General features: G+C 45.9%; 1 protein-coding gene across 1 annotated transcript in view; it reads left to right on the top strand.

Annotated features, from left to right (window-relative positions):
• Positions 1–13,986, top strand: part of FBXL7 (F-box and leucine rich repeat protein 7) — a 363,745-nt gene that overhangs the window by 339,850 nt on the left and 9,909 nt on the right. The window contains exon 3 of the mRNA XM_026656412.2: positions 8,378–8,989. Coding sequence (XP_026512197.1) covers positions 8,378–8,989 — 612 coding nt within the window. The remainder of the gene's footprint in view (positions 1–8,377; positions 8,990–13,986) is intronic.

The raw sequence follows: 13,986 nt of genomic DNA on the forward strand, positions 1-13,986 counted from the left end.
AAGTAAATAAACTTGAAATTACATGTCATGGCTTCTGAGAGGTTGAGAAGCTAGTGAAATTCACACAAATACAGAATACTGTTAGTCTAATGTGGCATGTTAAGAAACTGGTATTCAAACTGCTTGCACCTACACCTTTTTTTGGGGGGGGGAATTCAAATGAACACTTCCATCTCCATGGTTGTCAATCCAGCCCTTTTTCAAAGCATTAAGTTCCCTTCACTTTCTTTTCATTTTTAGACCCACCATTGTGCAGTTTGTATATAAAAAATGAAATTAAGAGAAAAATACATCTGAATGAGCTAGGATATATTGGAGATTTCTGTCTCTTAGCAGAAAAAGTTAACTTGCCGAACCAAGCAGATTTCTAGTAGTTGAGTTCATTGGTCAGGACAACACGTGCCTTCAACCTGAAGGGCTTTAACAGGAGATCCTTTAGCCCTTATGTTAAAAGGGAGGATCCCTGATATGCAAATCCTTTCTTAGTATGTTGTAATTGCCAAATACACATAATGAAGAGGGTGAGTTGAGGACTAAGGGCCCGATTCCACAAGGTTCAGAATATATCATGAAAGGTGCCGAGCATCCTCAATTTCCACTGAGTACCCTCAAAGTTCTGGTCTAGGCGCAATAATAACCCCAATTCAGTATTCTCTGGTCAGCAATCAACGCTGCACCAATACTGACTGCTAAATATACACAAGGACACACATAGATCAATTGAACTAACAGAAACTTTCCTCTGCTGCACGCTCAGTTGGTCCAAGCCCCAGCTTGTCCTTGTCTACACTTAGCGCTTGATGAGCTACATGAATTGCTGGCCACCAGTGCTGAACTGGTGCTACTCCCAAAGGCAGACATGGCCTGAGGGTGCCTCACAGGAGGTTCTCAGCACTTGGAGCAGGTTTTGAGACAGAAGCAGAACTCTAGAAAAGGAGCTCCATCTTCAAACCCTCAGCCTAGTAAACCAGACCCTGTGGTCTGGCTGAGGGTTTGAAGATGGAGGGTCTTTTCTAGAGTTCCGGGGTGCCACATCTCTGAATTATAATGCTTAAGCTGCAATTTGCTCTTGGCTCTTGTGTACCAGTCAGACTGGAGTGATACCCTGACCTGCCATACTGGAGAGTCTCTTAATCCCTGGGTTGGAAATTTAGGAGGTAGCATGCTTCTCTCCTGAAGAAGGAACTTTTATCGTTAGCCATGATGCCTTCATCTCATTAAGGATGGCTTTAAAGACTCTTAAAACAGTCCTATATAATTCTTTGGCTAGAAGGGGTAGGGGTGGCATTGCATGGTTTTGAGGCTGGAGACAAAGAGTTAAAATTTGGAAAAATTGTGGTGTCTCGTAGCTTGTACAAAGTCTCTAGAGACCTGCTCCGCTACCAGAAAAATCTCTATTCTGAAAGGCTTTTGCAATTTGGCCACATTTCAAAAGGAAGGGGGAAAGAAACAACAACCAGAAAAATATGGTATTTGCTAGCTAAAAGGAGAATACTTGGCAGCCTACTAGCAGGTGTGATGGATCAGTTTCAGAACTGAAAAGGAAAATAAACTCAGGAAGCTGCAGTATAAATAGATCTGATATAGAGCAGGTGTCCCGATTTAGCTTTCAGTTACAGCTACGTCTCTCAAATTGCAGGGGTCTGTCTATAGTAGTGTCAGGCAGGAGGTGAATACCTTTTGTTAGAAGTCTGGAAAAACCTTACTTGGTCAGTAGCCTCAATTGTAGTCTCTTATGGTTGTGGTTCAGGTGCTCAGCTACCATGGTGCTGAGCATAGGATAAAAACCTGAAGAGCTGCTTCTCAGAATAAGGGTGTATATATATATTTTTTCCATTGTAGGTACTATTTCCCCTTTATCACCTGCCTTACAGGCCTGGCATATACATTCATGTGAATAGTAGGAAAGATGGTGTCTGGAGATTAAACCAATCCACTCAATTACACTGCTGGTTTGAGGCATTAAAATACAGACATTAAATGGGTCAACATTTCTGTTCTGCATGTCACCACCACTGCAAAACCACCCAGGTCACCTGTGGGCTACAGGAAGCAGCTGGACCAAATAAGCCAAAATAGTCTTCCTCTGGTCAGACCACTACAAGTTGGGCTGTTTGTCTCACATGGAACTCACTTTCATACCTTCCTCTCCCTTTATTTAGAGAGCCTTGCTCTGGGCATCTGCATTACCGTACCCGAATCTGGAGGGCTCTTTTTTTCCAGAATTAGAGGTTAATCCTATGTTTACTAAACCCTAGGCCTATTTCAAGGAAGGCATTTAGACTAAGCCAAAGTCAACTAAAATAATTCTTTGCATCTAAATATCACAGTGTTTAGGGTGGAGCACAACAATTTTAACTGTGGCTTGACCCTTAGCTTTAAGCCTCCTTCAGCCTTTCCATCTTCCACTGTTTAGCTTACTCCTTTCCACTAATCTCCTCTCTCGGTATTAAAGTTTTGAGGGCCACATTCTGCTCACCTTGTTCATTCAACAGTCCCCATAACTTCACTGAGTGTTTTGTGTTTTAAAGCAGGCAGAATCTGATCCTGGAAGAAAACACTACATTTCACACAGTATGATTTTCTGATGAGGAAAAGTGGAAAATATGCTGGAGGATCCATTCTTGGGGAAGTTGAATGTTTGTTGCAGAATACTGTTTGCAGCCAACTGGGCATAAAATTCATCTCAGTTGCACAACCATGTGATCACATCTTTCCATCGTTCAATGTTGCTAAAACACAAACATTCCTCTTCCTTCTGGACTGGATCCGGCTTAGGGCTGTGCAAACTCTGTATGTTTAATTTGCATGAGCCTGCAGGTTCACTTAAAGTTTTGGGTTTGATCCACATGAACAAACTGGAGATACTTTGAAAATGCATCCCTCCCATAATTTAATGTCCAGTAACCTGGCTTGAAGTTGTTCGTCTGTTATAATCTTAACAGGTGAATCCTTATTCCAAATTCTTAGATTTTTTTTTTAATCCACTACTTCATCTCCCAAAAGTACAAGAATCAGAAATACAGTGGTAGCCACTAAGGACCTGATCCAGCTTTCTCTGCAAACCCCAAACTCCTACTGATGTTAGTGAGAACTTTATGTATGCAAGGAATGCAGCATTGGCCCTAGGTAGCTAGATGCTACAAAAATGGAGCTTATCTAAGTGGCTTTGCAGCAATGACAAACTACAGGGCCGTCCCTACCCATACACAAAGTACGCAGCTGTGTAGGGTGCCAGGAAATTTGGGGCACCACATTTCCTGGTGCCCTGCGCAGCTGCGTGCTGCTCCGCCTCTTCCCCATGGCCCCTGCCCCTGCTCTGCCCCTTTCCCAAAGCCCCCGCCCCTGCTCTGCCCCCACCCCGCCTCTTCCCACCCCTGTTCCACCCCAGCCCCGCCCCCACTCCACCCCTTCCACGAAGCCCCCACCCCGCCTCTTCCCACCCCTGCTCCACCCAGGGGTGGCTCTATGTATTTTGCCGCCCCAAGCACGGCAGTCAGGCAGCCTTTGGTGGCATGCCTGCGGGAGGTCTGCTGGTAACGCGGATTCGGAGGCATGCCTGCGGGAGGTCCGCCGGTCCCGCACCTTCGGCGTACCCGCCGCCGAACCCGTGGGACCGGCGGACCTCCCGCAGGCATGCCGCCGAAGGTAGCCTGACTGCCACCCTCATGGGGACTGGCAGGCCGCCCCCCACGGCCTGCCGCCCCAGGCACGCGCTTGGTGCGCTGGTGCCTGGAGCCGCCCCTGGATCCACCCGAGCCCGCCCCCACTCCACCCCTTCTCCAAAGCCCCCACCCCTGCTCCACCCCCACCCTGTCTCTTTCCACCCCTGCTCCACCCCAGCCCCGCCCCCACTCCCTGGAGGACTGCTGCAGGGGCCAGGCCTGCACTCACCTTGTGGTAAGTGGAGCAACCCGGCCCCATCCTGCTCTGCTTCCCTGGCTCCCAGCCTCGCCGCTGGTGAGTGCTGTGGGGCGGTTCCGCCCTGTCCCCAAGGCAGGGGGGCTGTGTAGGGCACCAAAATGGCTAGGGACAGCCCTGCAAACTAACAAACTCACCCATAGAGCTGCTGAAGATGTTTTTTGTGTAGATTTTTATGTAGATTATTGTTGCGTTTTAACCAGCAACAGCCATGGTATTTTTAGCTCTGTTCAAAATATGGGAAGAAAAATCAAGCTAGCCAAGTGGCAAGGGACAAAGTCAGTGGGGGAGGGAGAGGAGTGGGGAATTAGTTCCAGCTTTTCACAAATGCATTCTCAGAAGGAAAAAATTTATTTGCTTAATAAAAACTATAGCAATTACTTCACTTTCAATGCCATTTGACATTAACTATCTGATTCTGATTGTGCAAGGAATGCTGGATGAGTTCTTAATATATTTAGAGAGACAAAGTGGGTGAGGTAAGATCTTTTGTTGGACCAACTGCTATTGGTGAAAGAAAGTGCAAACAACAGTTAATATATTTAGAGCAGTTTATGAATGAAAAAAACTTGTCTTATACTAGTATATCTTAGATGAGCCCTAAGGTGTGAATTTTAACCCAGAGAGTTATAGCAGAATGACTCCTCATGTGCACCGGCGGCTCCAGGCACCAGCGCTCCAAGCACGTGCCTGGGGCGGCAAGCCGCAGGGGGCACCCTGCCGGTCCCTGCGAGGGCGGCAGTCAGGCAGCCTTCGGTGGCATGCCTGCGGGAGGTCCGCCGGTCCCGCGGATTTGGCGGCAATTCAGCGGCGGGTACGCCGAAGCCACGGGACCAGTGGACCTCCCGCAGGCATGCTGCCGAATCCGCGGGACCGGGGACCTCCCGCAGGCAAGCTGCTGAAGATGGCCTGCCTGTCCGTGCTTGGGGCAGCAAAAAGGCTAGAGCCGCCCCTGCTCATGTGGACACTTTTTTTCCAGTATAAGAGTGCTTTTTTCAATTTAGTTTATGTCACTTGGAAACGGGTTTAAACTAAAGCAAAAAAAAGCAACTCTTATTCTGGAATTCAATTGGAGGTAGCACATATCGATTTTAATTATACTGGTATAAATGGTAAAACTTTCCCATGTAGACAAGCCCTTAAAATAGAAGTTGTATTGTTATTGTTATGGTAAAAGTTGCTAATGGCTTGCCCATTGTGGATCGCTGACATAAGCACTCAGGATGAAACTCCCCATAAAGAGAACTAAAGATGTCATGCAGTAACTGCACCTAAAGTAACATTGAGTTAGCTCAAAGTAACATTGAGCACCCTTATTTGTCTGGCAGCTGAAACTCTGAAACGTAGGCCATGTCTAAACTACAAAATTATGTCGATCTAAGTTACGTCAGCATACAGCCTCTGGAGTTATTACGTCGCTTGTGCGTGTGAACACTATTCTTTTTGTGTCAGCGGTGCATGTCCTCCCCAGGAGTGCTTGTATCAGAGTGCAGAGGGTAATGCACTGTGGATAGGTATCCCACTGTGCAACTCGTCATCATCCAGCACAGTGTGTTTTGGGAATGCCTCATGGGACCAAAATGATTCGCACAAGGGGGATTGGGAACATGGGGGTCAACCTGCCATAATGCAGTGTTCTCCATCCCATAAATTCATCTGCATCCCATAATATTTCACACCTCTTTTCAAAATCCCTGTAAACTCGCATGTCCCTCCTTGCTGTCCGCCATCTCTGACAGAAGCCTGGAGCCTGCACAGCCCTGCACTATTGCTATGAGCATTGCAAGCATGGAGCGCCTGATCCTGCAGTATTTGCAGAGCTGCAGGAGGAGCCGAAGGGAACATGACAATTCCTTGGAGGCTAGATTGCTGTGGGACATAGAAGAAACAATTCAAGGCTGTTGGTGATGTTCATACTGGGGCAGACCCAATGGTCCATCTAGCCAGCCACTAGTCTTCTGACAGTGGCCCGTGCCAGGTGCTTCAGAAGGAGTTAAGAGAACAGGGCAATTTCAAGCAATCCATCCTTTGTCATTAAGTCCCAGCTTCTGGCAGTTGAAGGTTTAGAGACACCCATGGAGTATGATGTTGTGTTCCTGACCATCTTGGCTAAGTCGTCTTATCAGAATAGGGGCACATTGTAAATGTAGAGAGAGAAGCTAGATTTCAATGATCGCATATTTGGGGATGTCATGCTTTGGTTAGATCCCAAATGCATCCTTTGTGTCTAACTGACTAAAATTCAGGGATTACACATCCTCACTAAAGCATGGGTGTTCAGACACTAGATTTTGATTTGGTTCATCTCTATTTACATATATTCCCTACAACTTATAAATTAATTAGGAAGGAAATAAAAACCAAAAACTTTTGAAATAACACAGAGCTTCCTAATGGACTAAGAAAATTCTCCCAAAGTGCAGACCCGCTTCTCCCCCCACTTCATGTCCGCTTTTATAGCTCTGCTGCTGGCCCAGCCTTCCTCTGAGATTTTTTATGACCATTAAGAAACTTCATTTTTTTTATGGCAGCAAACAATCCTTAGGCTCTGAACAAGGCTATAATAAAAAGCATCTTGCACAAAAGCATTGGTAATCAAAGGGAAAAAGTGCAGGGCTGCTTTGTAAATTTTGACTTTCTAAGGTCACCAAAATGTAAATATGTATTCCAGGGCTGTACCGAACAGTGCATTGAAAAAAGTGCCTGTATAAAACAGCCAATTATCTAGTTGGAGAGAAACTGTTGAAAATTGCCATGTGTGCATTAAATTGCCCTTTTGGAATTGTATTTACGGATGCCACACTGTCATTAAATCCTATCTTACAGTGACTCAAACTGTAGGCCAGCACTTAGTAAATATTGGAGAGTAGAAGTTTTAGAAAGCTGCTGTGGGTTTAGATAATTCTTTAAGTCCCTCCCTAGAATACCCTCCACTTTTTACAGTATGTGATTACAGTGAAGTGCTTCATTAGAGATTAAACTCGAGTGAAAGGCTCTCCAAGTTTTTACTGGCAAAAAGCTCTAGGACTCACCTGCTTTTTCTGCCCCCTCATCAGTATGCAATGAACAGTGGGCCTGAAATACTGCTGTAAAATGTGCCACTAAGCTGCCGGAAGAATTCCAGTCTAGTAGAAAATTTCGTTATGAGTTCAATAGCATGGTAATAGCTCTCCCGGCTCTCATGTCTGAGCGAGAACACAATCCTGTGATCTCATTCTGAACTACTCTAGGGGATGTAGGTGTGTATGTGGAGGCTTCCGCACCAGAGGTGGGGAGAAGATCTGAAGATGAAGAATATCAAGTTTAGGTGTAGGGGTATACTCTATTCAGGAGACACATCTGGAACTTCCATTATTGCAAATGATTTAAGAGGGCATAGCAAGCAGAAAGGGTGCCCATAAATGAAAGGACAACATTTTCAAACTTAGAGGCCTAAAGTTAGCCCTTCCCCATTCATATTTTGGCACTTAATTAAGTGACTGGATTTTCAAAGGTGTTGAGCAGTCAAAACTCCCATTGACTTCAGCAGGATGATCAGCATTTCTGACTGTTTCATGTAGATGCCTAAACATGAAATTAGGCACTTAGTTTTATACATGCAAGCCTGAAAATTCTAGCCGCAAGTTCTGCGGGGGGGGGTAACTTAAATTTTTTAAACAAACCTTTGAAGAATTGAAGTCTCTCTTCAGTATGTGTTGATAACAGGCAGGAGAGCAGAGTCTGAGACATACTGAAGTCCTCAGAGCTCAGAGCGGTGAAACAGTGACTAATCAATACTCTCAAGTACCATTTACTTGCCTGCAGGGCACCTACAACCCTAGCAGAGCATGCAGGTGGGCCAGTGCTGTCACCCAATGCACTTCACTTGGGACACAGTGCTCTCCTTCCATGCAACAACATAAAGAAAGAGAGAACTTGCAGTCAAAATTCCTGGTTTCTGGCCCCCAGCACAGTGAAACTTGCCAGCTCTGATTTTCAAGTTTTGAACCAAATGGAAACATAAAGCAAAGCTCAGGAGATGTGAAACTACATGAACCAACACTGAAGGAAATGAATCCCTGTGAACTGAAACTACCAAGTGCCACACAGCTCCAGCCAGCAGTGAAAGATTGGCACGTGTGTGTTCAATTATTTTTTACAGTTTAGAACACCAGAATATGAGTTGCATTGTTGTGTGGGACAGGAGAGGTTTTACACCATGGGTTACATTTAAATGGCATCCAGTGTTGCTGATGTATTGCATTTAGATGTCTAACCACTGACCCTGGCTGTACCTGGAAATCACAGTGTGTCTCAGAGAGGTGCCATTAATCATGCTCACAATTTCTTGCCTGCAATATTAGTAGGTGGGACAAGCCTCCCTAAAAATCAGGGTCAATTTATTTTTCAAAAGAAACACTGTAATTGCTATTGAATGCTATAAATGGACACTGTTCTGTGCTTTGGTATCTTTCAGATTCCGACCTGAGCATGCGGACACTCAGCACACCCAGCCCAGCGCTAATATGTCCGCAGAATTCTCACGGCTTCCAGAATGGCCGAGGATCTTCCACTTCTTCATCCTCAGTCACTGGGGAGACAGTTGCTATGGTCCATTCACCTCCTCCAACCCGCCTTACTCATCCTCTCATCCGGCTGGCGTCCAGACAGCAGAAAGAACAGGCCAACATAGACCGTCTCCCAGACCACTCCATGATCCAAATTTTCTCTTTCCTGCCTACCAACCAGTTGTGCCGTTGTGCACGAGTGTGTCGCCGCTGGTATAACCTTGCCTGGGACCCACGGCTTTGGAGGACTATTCGCCTGACAGGCGAAACAATCAACGTAGACCGGGCTCTTAAAGTGCTGACCCGGAGGCTTTGTCAGGACACGCCAAATGTATGTCTCATGTTGGAGACGGTAATTGTTAGTGGCTGCAGGCGGCTCACAGACAGAGGACTCTACACCATTGCCCAGTGCTGTCCAGAGCTGAGGAGGCTCGAGGTGTCGGGCTGTTACAACATCTCCAATGAAGCAGTCTTTGATGTGGTGTCACTGTGTCCAAACCTTGAGCACCTGGATGTGTCAGGTAAGAGAAAGTATTTAAATAATATAATCTGGGTTGAGAGAGACAGGACAATCCTGTGCAGAAGTGAAAAGGCGGAGATAGGGCACAGAGGGGCAGAGAATAACCTGGCCCCTATATCTGCACCGAGAAGACAAGCCCCTCCTCCTGCCCCTTTTGTCTTACCTATCTAGGTGTTAATACTCCTCATCACATTGTATCAGTGCACAGGGTGTAGTGGCAGTCTTTGTACTGCAGGAGTTGTTTCTGCACCCCTCCCTCTGAACCAGCCAGCACAGCTGGCCCTCTACAGTGAGGAGTGCACACTACACCCTCTTTAAGGGTGTGTAGCACAGCAACTGGGCTTTCTGGGAGCACAAAAGCTATATAGCCCTGAGTTAAGGACAGTGAAGTTTGGAAGGCCAAGACCCACAGCTAGGGATACATTTTGACATCTAGGCACTGCCTAATTTTGTTTGGGACTTGACTAATGTACATTAGGCCTCCTTAGCTTCTATGTGGTTTTGCAATGGTTTAGAGCAGCAGAGATGCCTTTGCTGATGGTCCCCAGATGTTCTGTCTGGAGGCAGGAGGTTTTCATTAGAGGTCAACCATAGAGAATTTTGCTCCCCCTGTGTATTGATCAGAGCTTGAGTTGGAGGATGGGCCTCAGTGGAGGCACTGGGATTAAATTCAGCACTGAGTTAGACCCTCTGCATGATCCCACAACTGCACTGGCTGTAGTCCAGGGCTGAATTAAGTTAACTGGTTCTGCTTACCCATTGCACAGACATAAATGACTTCATAGGGAGCTGGGCAAAATGGTGTAAAGTGCTACCCCCTCAGAATGGCAGTTCACCCACTTTCCATAGGTATAAATGACTGCACCAGGCGCGTGGCCGTGGAAAATCAGGCCCGTTGACTCTCTCTGATTTTATTTCACTCTGGTGTTCTGGGTTGTAACTGGTGATTTGAATGTTACTGCCCTTCTCGCAGATGAAATCTGGCTCCAGGGTAGCAGGGTGTCTTGATGGCATTCTTTTGACCTGTGGGTGAGCACAGGACTTGACTCCCTGTTGCCCTGCGCGTTGTGCAGTTATTGACATTGCTGCTAGTGGATCAGAATAGTAGTGTGTTGGGCTCAGTTTGCAAGAGGTTCAGGGCAACAAAGAATCAGACCCACACAGCCTATTGGCAATGACCTTGCTGAAAGGCATGCATCCTTTGCAGATACAGTAACTCCTCACTTAAAGTCATCCCAGTTAACGTTGTGTCATTATTACGTTGGTGATCAATTAGGGAACATGCTCGTTTAAAGTTGTGCAATGCTCCCTTCTAACGTCGTTTGGCAGCTGCCTGCTTTGTCCACTGCTTGCAGGAAGAGCAGCCTGGTGGAGCTAGCTGGTGGGGGCTTGGAACCAGGGTGGACCGGCAGCCCCCCTATCAGCTCCCCGCTCCCCTAAGTTCCCTGTGCAGCAGCTGCCCAGCAGGCTATCAATTGCTGGCAGTTCAGCTGTCCCTCCCCCACTGCCATGTGCTGCTCCTGCCCTCTGCCTTGGAGCTGCTCCCTGAGACTCCTGCTTGTTGTGTGGGGGGGAAGAAAGAGGGGGGCTAATGTCAGGGTGTCCCCATCCTCCCTGCTCCTGCACCCCACTTACCCCATCTTCCATAGAGCAGGGGACACACATGATAGAGGGAGCTTCCAGGCAGCAGCAGTTGTAGCTGCGGTCTGGTCTCAGCTTGCTGATCTAATTAACAAGGCAGTGTACTTCTGACCCCACTCTTCATACTTAAAGGGGAAATGCGCATCTCTCTCTCTCACACACACACAGAGGGTGTATGTCTCTGTCTGCCCTCCCTCCTTTCCTGCTGCCTTGTAGAGTGTGAGAGTTAACCCTTGAGGGCTCAGCCAATTGCTACTTCATCATTTAGCAGTAAGGCATTCCCTGGGAAATATCCCACCCTCTGACTCCTCCACCTCAACCAAGCTTCACAATCATCATCGCTGTGTACCAGTATTAAATTGTTTGTTTAAAACTTATACTATGTGTGTGTGTGTATATATATATATGCACAATATAGTCTTTGGTGAAAAAATTTCCCTGGAACCTAACCCCCTCATTTACATTAATTCTTATGGGGAAATTGGATTTGCTTAACATCGTTTCGCTTAAAGTCGCATTTTTCAGGAACATAACTACAACATTAAGTGAGGATTTACTGTACTGAACTGCAGTCTCATGAAATGCTGGAGCAGAGAGAGAACTTTTAATTATAAAGAGGAAAATATTAAAACTAACTAAGAAATAGTAACAAAGAATCTGTTCCCCACCCCATCCTCAGTCACTACTCCAGTGACACACAGGAGCTGCAACAATCCAGGGGAAAATTTACCCAGCACAGGAGTTGTCTAGGGCTGGTGTATGCTCCTCCGTGCAATCTACAGGCTCAAGATCTGAGCTGTAAAATAGAAATCTAGATAAAAGCTGTTCCAATGTTTGGGGTGTCTGGATCCAAAAGTTTGGGCTTGGTCCATTATATAGATGAAAGCCTGCTGTGTAATTTGGATTTGGAGCTCGATTTCACTAAGGTTCATGTATATTATTAATCCATATAACGCTAGAGACTAGTCAGAGGAACTTTGCGTCCAGTGGTTAGAAGTGTCTGAGGGCAGGTCTACACTTAAAACATTGCACTGGTGCAGCTGTGCTGCTGCAGCGCTTCAGTGAAGATGCCACTATGCCAATGGGAGAGCTTCTCCCGTCAGGGTAGTTAATCCATCCCCACGAGAGGTAGTAGCTGTGTCGATGGGAGCTTAAATTCATAACTTCGCTAGACACTAAAAATCATGGACTGAATAGAGAAACTGGATTTATGGCTTATTACAACAATCCATAACCCACTAACACCCCTCCCAGCTGCTTCCCCCCCCCCCCTTTCCTTTCCTCTTTATGACTGGAAGGATATTAATGGGCCACTTCACCTTGATTGGTCCCTTGAAATATGTGTTAACTACTTATGCTAAACAATCTGTTCAAACCTTGTATTTAGCTGTGATACTCTGAGTAACTTTCACAGACCTGAAGAGCTCTGTGCAAGCTGGAATGCTTGTCTCTCTCACCAACAGATATTACCTCATCCACATTGTCTCTCTCTACAAAGTCCACCAGGATGAAAAATGTGGCTAAGATCCCCTACAAAAATAGACCTAGAAATATAAAATGTGTCAGTCAAGGTTGCCTTGTGTTTCATTTAAACATTCATCTGCAGAGCTAAAGTCCTTAACCCTCAGCACTGGACTAGTGTGTGTGACCCAGGAAATGGAAGTAACTAGAAATGAAAAAGTCTTTCTGTCCCATCCCGTCACCACCACCCCCCCAAACTGAGTGATCCACAAAAGTAAACACAGGCCGTGCCCTGGGGCCTGGACCCGTGAGGTCCTAAGTACTTCTGCAACTAACTTCAGTGGAAGCTGAAAGCCGTCAACCTTTATTCAGAGCAGAATTAGGACCATTGATTTCAGTGGGATTTTAACTCACATAAACTAATTAAAGCCAATGAAGTCACATCAGCCTGAGTTCAGAATCAGACCTGATGGATCTTTTACTAGAGGAATGACTTTAGGATTTGGCCTGAATGCCAAAGGTACTGAAAAATAAAGTGGATTTTAAAATTCTTTCTAAACAATACAGTGCAACTATATTTTTATAGCATCTTCTTACGTACTGTGTACCATACTGTGCATAGTTAAATAGAATTACAGTTAAAAATGAAAGCAGAATGAAAGGAAAACTAGAGTCTATGCAAATATGAGCGGACACTTTCATACTAAATTTAAAAACAGGTGGACTGTTCCAAATGCCCAGAGTTACAGATGAAGATTTTCTTGTATCCAAAGAAGTGAAATTGCCAAAGGAGCAGGAAGAGGCTGATAGTAAATCAGTCCGAGATATGGGGAGAAGATTGACTGACAGCAGAATTTGGTCTCTTCTCTCTCTTTAGTTACATCAGTATAAAACTGGAGTGACTTCATTGATGTACATGAACTTACACTAGTGCAACTAAGAGTAGAATTTAGACCAAGTTCTAGGAGTTCAGCTGAAATAAGTACATGAAGAATTGTAATAATTAATAGCAACACAGATAAGAGGTTTTTAACTCTGATTTCTAGACATAGTTACAGGCAAGTACACAGATAAATATGTGTAATAACACTTTTTAAAAAAAAACAAGATTTTATCTTGGCATTCTCTGTGAAGTTTATATCAGGTGGCCATTCTATTATTAAATGCTTATTTTAATCATAAAACTCACACAGTATCATGGGAACGTCCATAAAATGAAAATTTCAGGAAATCTTATGTTTAAGAGGTTTACATTAACTTTGCAAATATCCTACAAACCTCACCACTCAGGCATTTTAAAAAATGCTTCCATATGTTTTTGATGGTGACTAGATCAAATTACAAACAAGTGACAGTTTATCAGCTTGCTTGAAAGCTCCTAGTAAGATTACAGCAATAATCAGTTATACTTGATTTCCATCCAGTACAAATGTTAGCTGTGCTGGTGAAGAAGCAGCTGCCTGGTGAGCCAATGCTCAACCGGACATTGCTCCAGAAAGAAAAGTTTGTGGAACTCATGATAAAATAACAAGAGTTGGCAACACTGAAGCCAGCTCCTCCCCCCCTTCTCCTCCTCCCCTGCTCCCCCTCCCCTGCTGCCCAGCGCCCCGCTCTGGCAGCACTGTGCGGGGGCAGGGACCGGGTTGTGTGTTGCGCTGGGGAGCGCAGCCACATGCTGTTCTGAGCGGCAGGGTAAGGGGGCCAGGGAGTTTCTGGAGGGGGCAGTCAAGGGACAGAGAGTAGGGGGGATTGGATGGGTCAGGGGTTCTGGGGGGGGCTGTCGGGGCGGGGGTGTGGAGAGGGGTCGAGACAGGCAGGGAGCAGAGGGGGTTGGATGGGTCGGGAGTTCTGGGGGTCCTGTCAGGGGGCGGGGAGCGGTTGGATAGGGCGTGGGGG

Source organism: Terrapene carolina, unplaced genomic scaffold (assembly GCF_002925995.2).
Source record: "Terrapene carolina triunguis isolate 2854851 unplaced genomic scaffold, T_m_triunguis-2.0 Scaffold48, whole genome shotgun sequence".
In the NCBI taxonomy this organism is placed as follows: domain Eukaryota; kingdom Metazoa; phylum Chordata; order Testudines; family Emydidae; genus Terrapene; species Terrapene triunguis.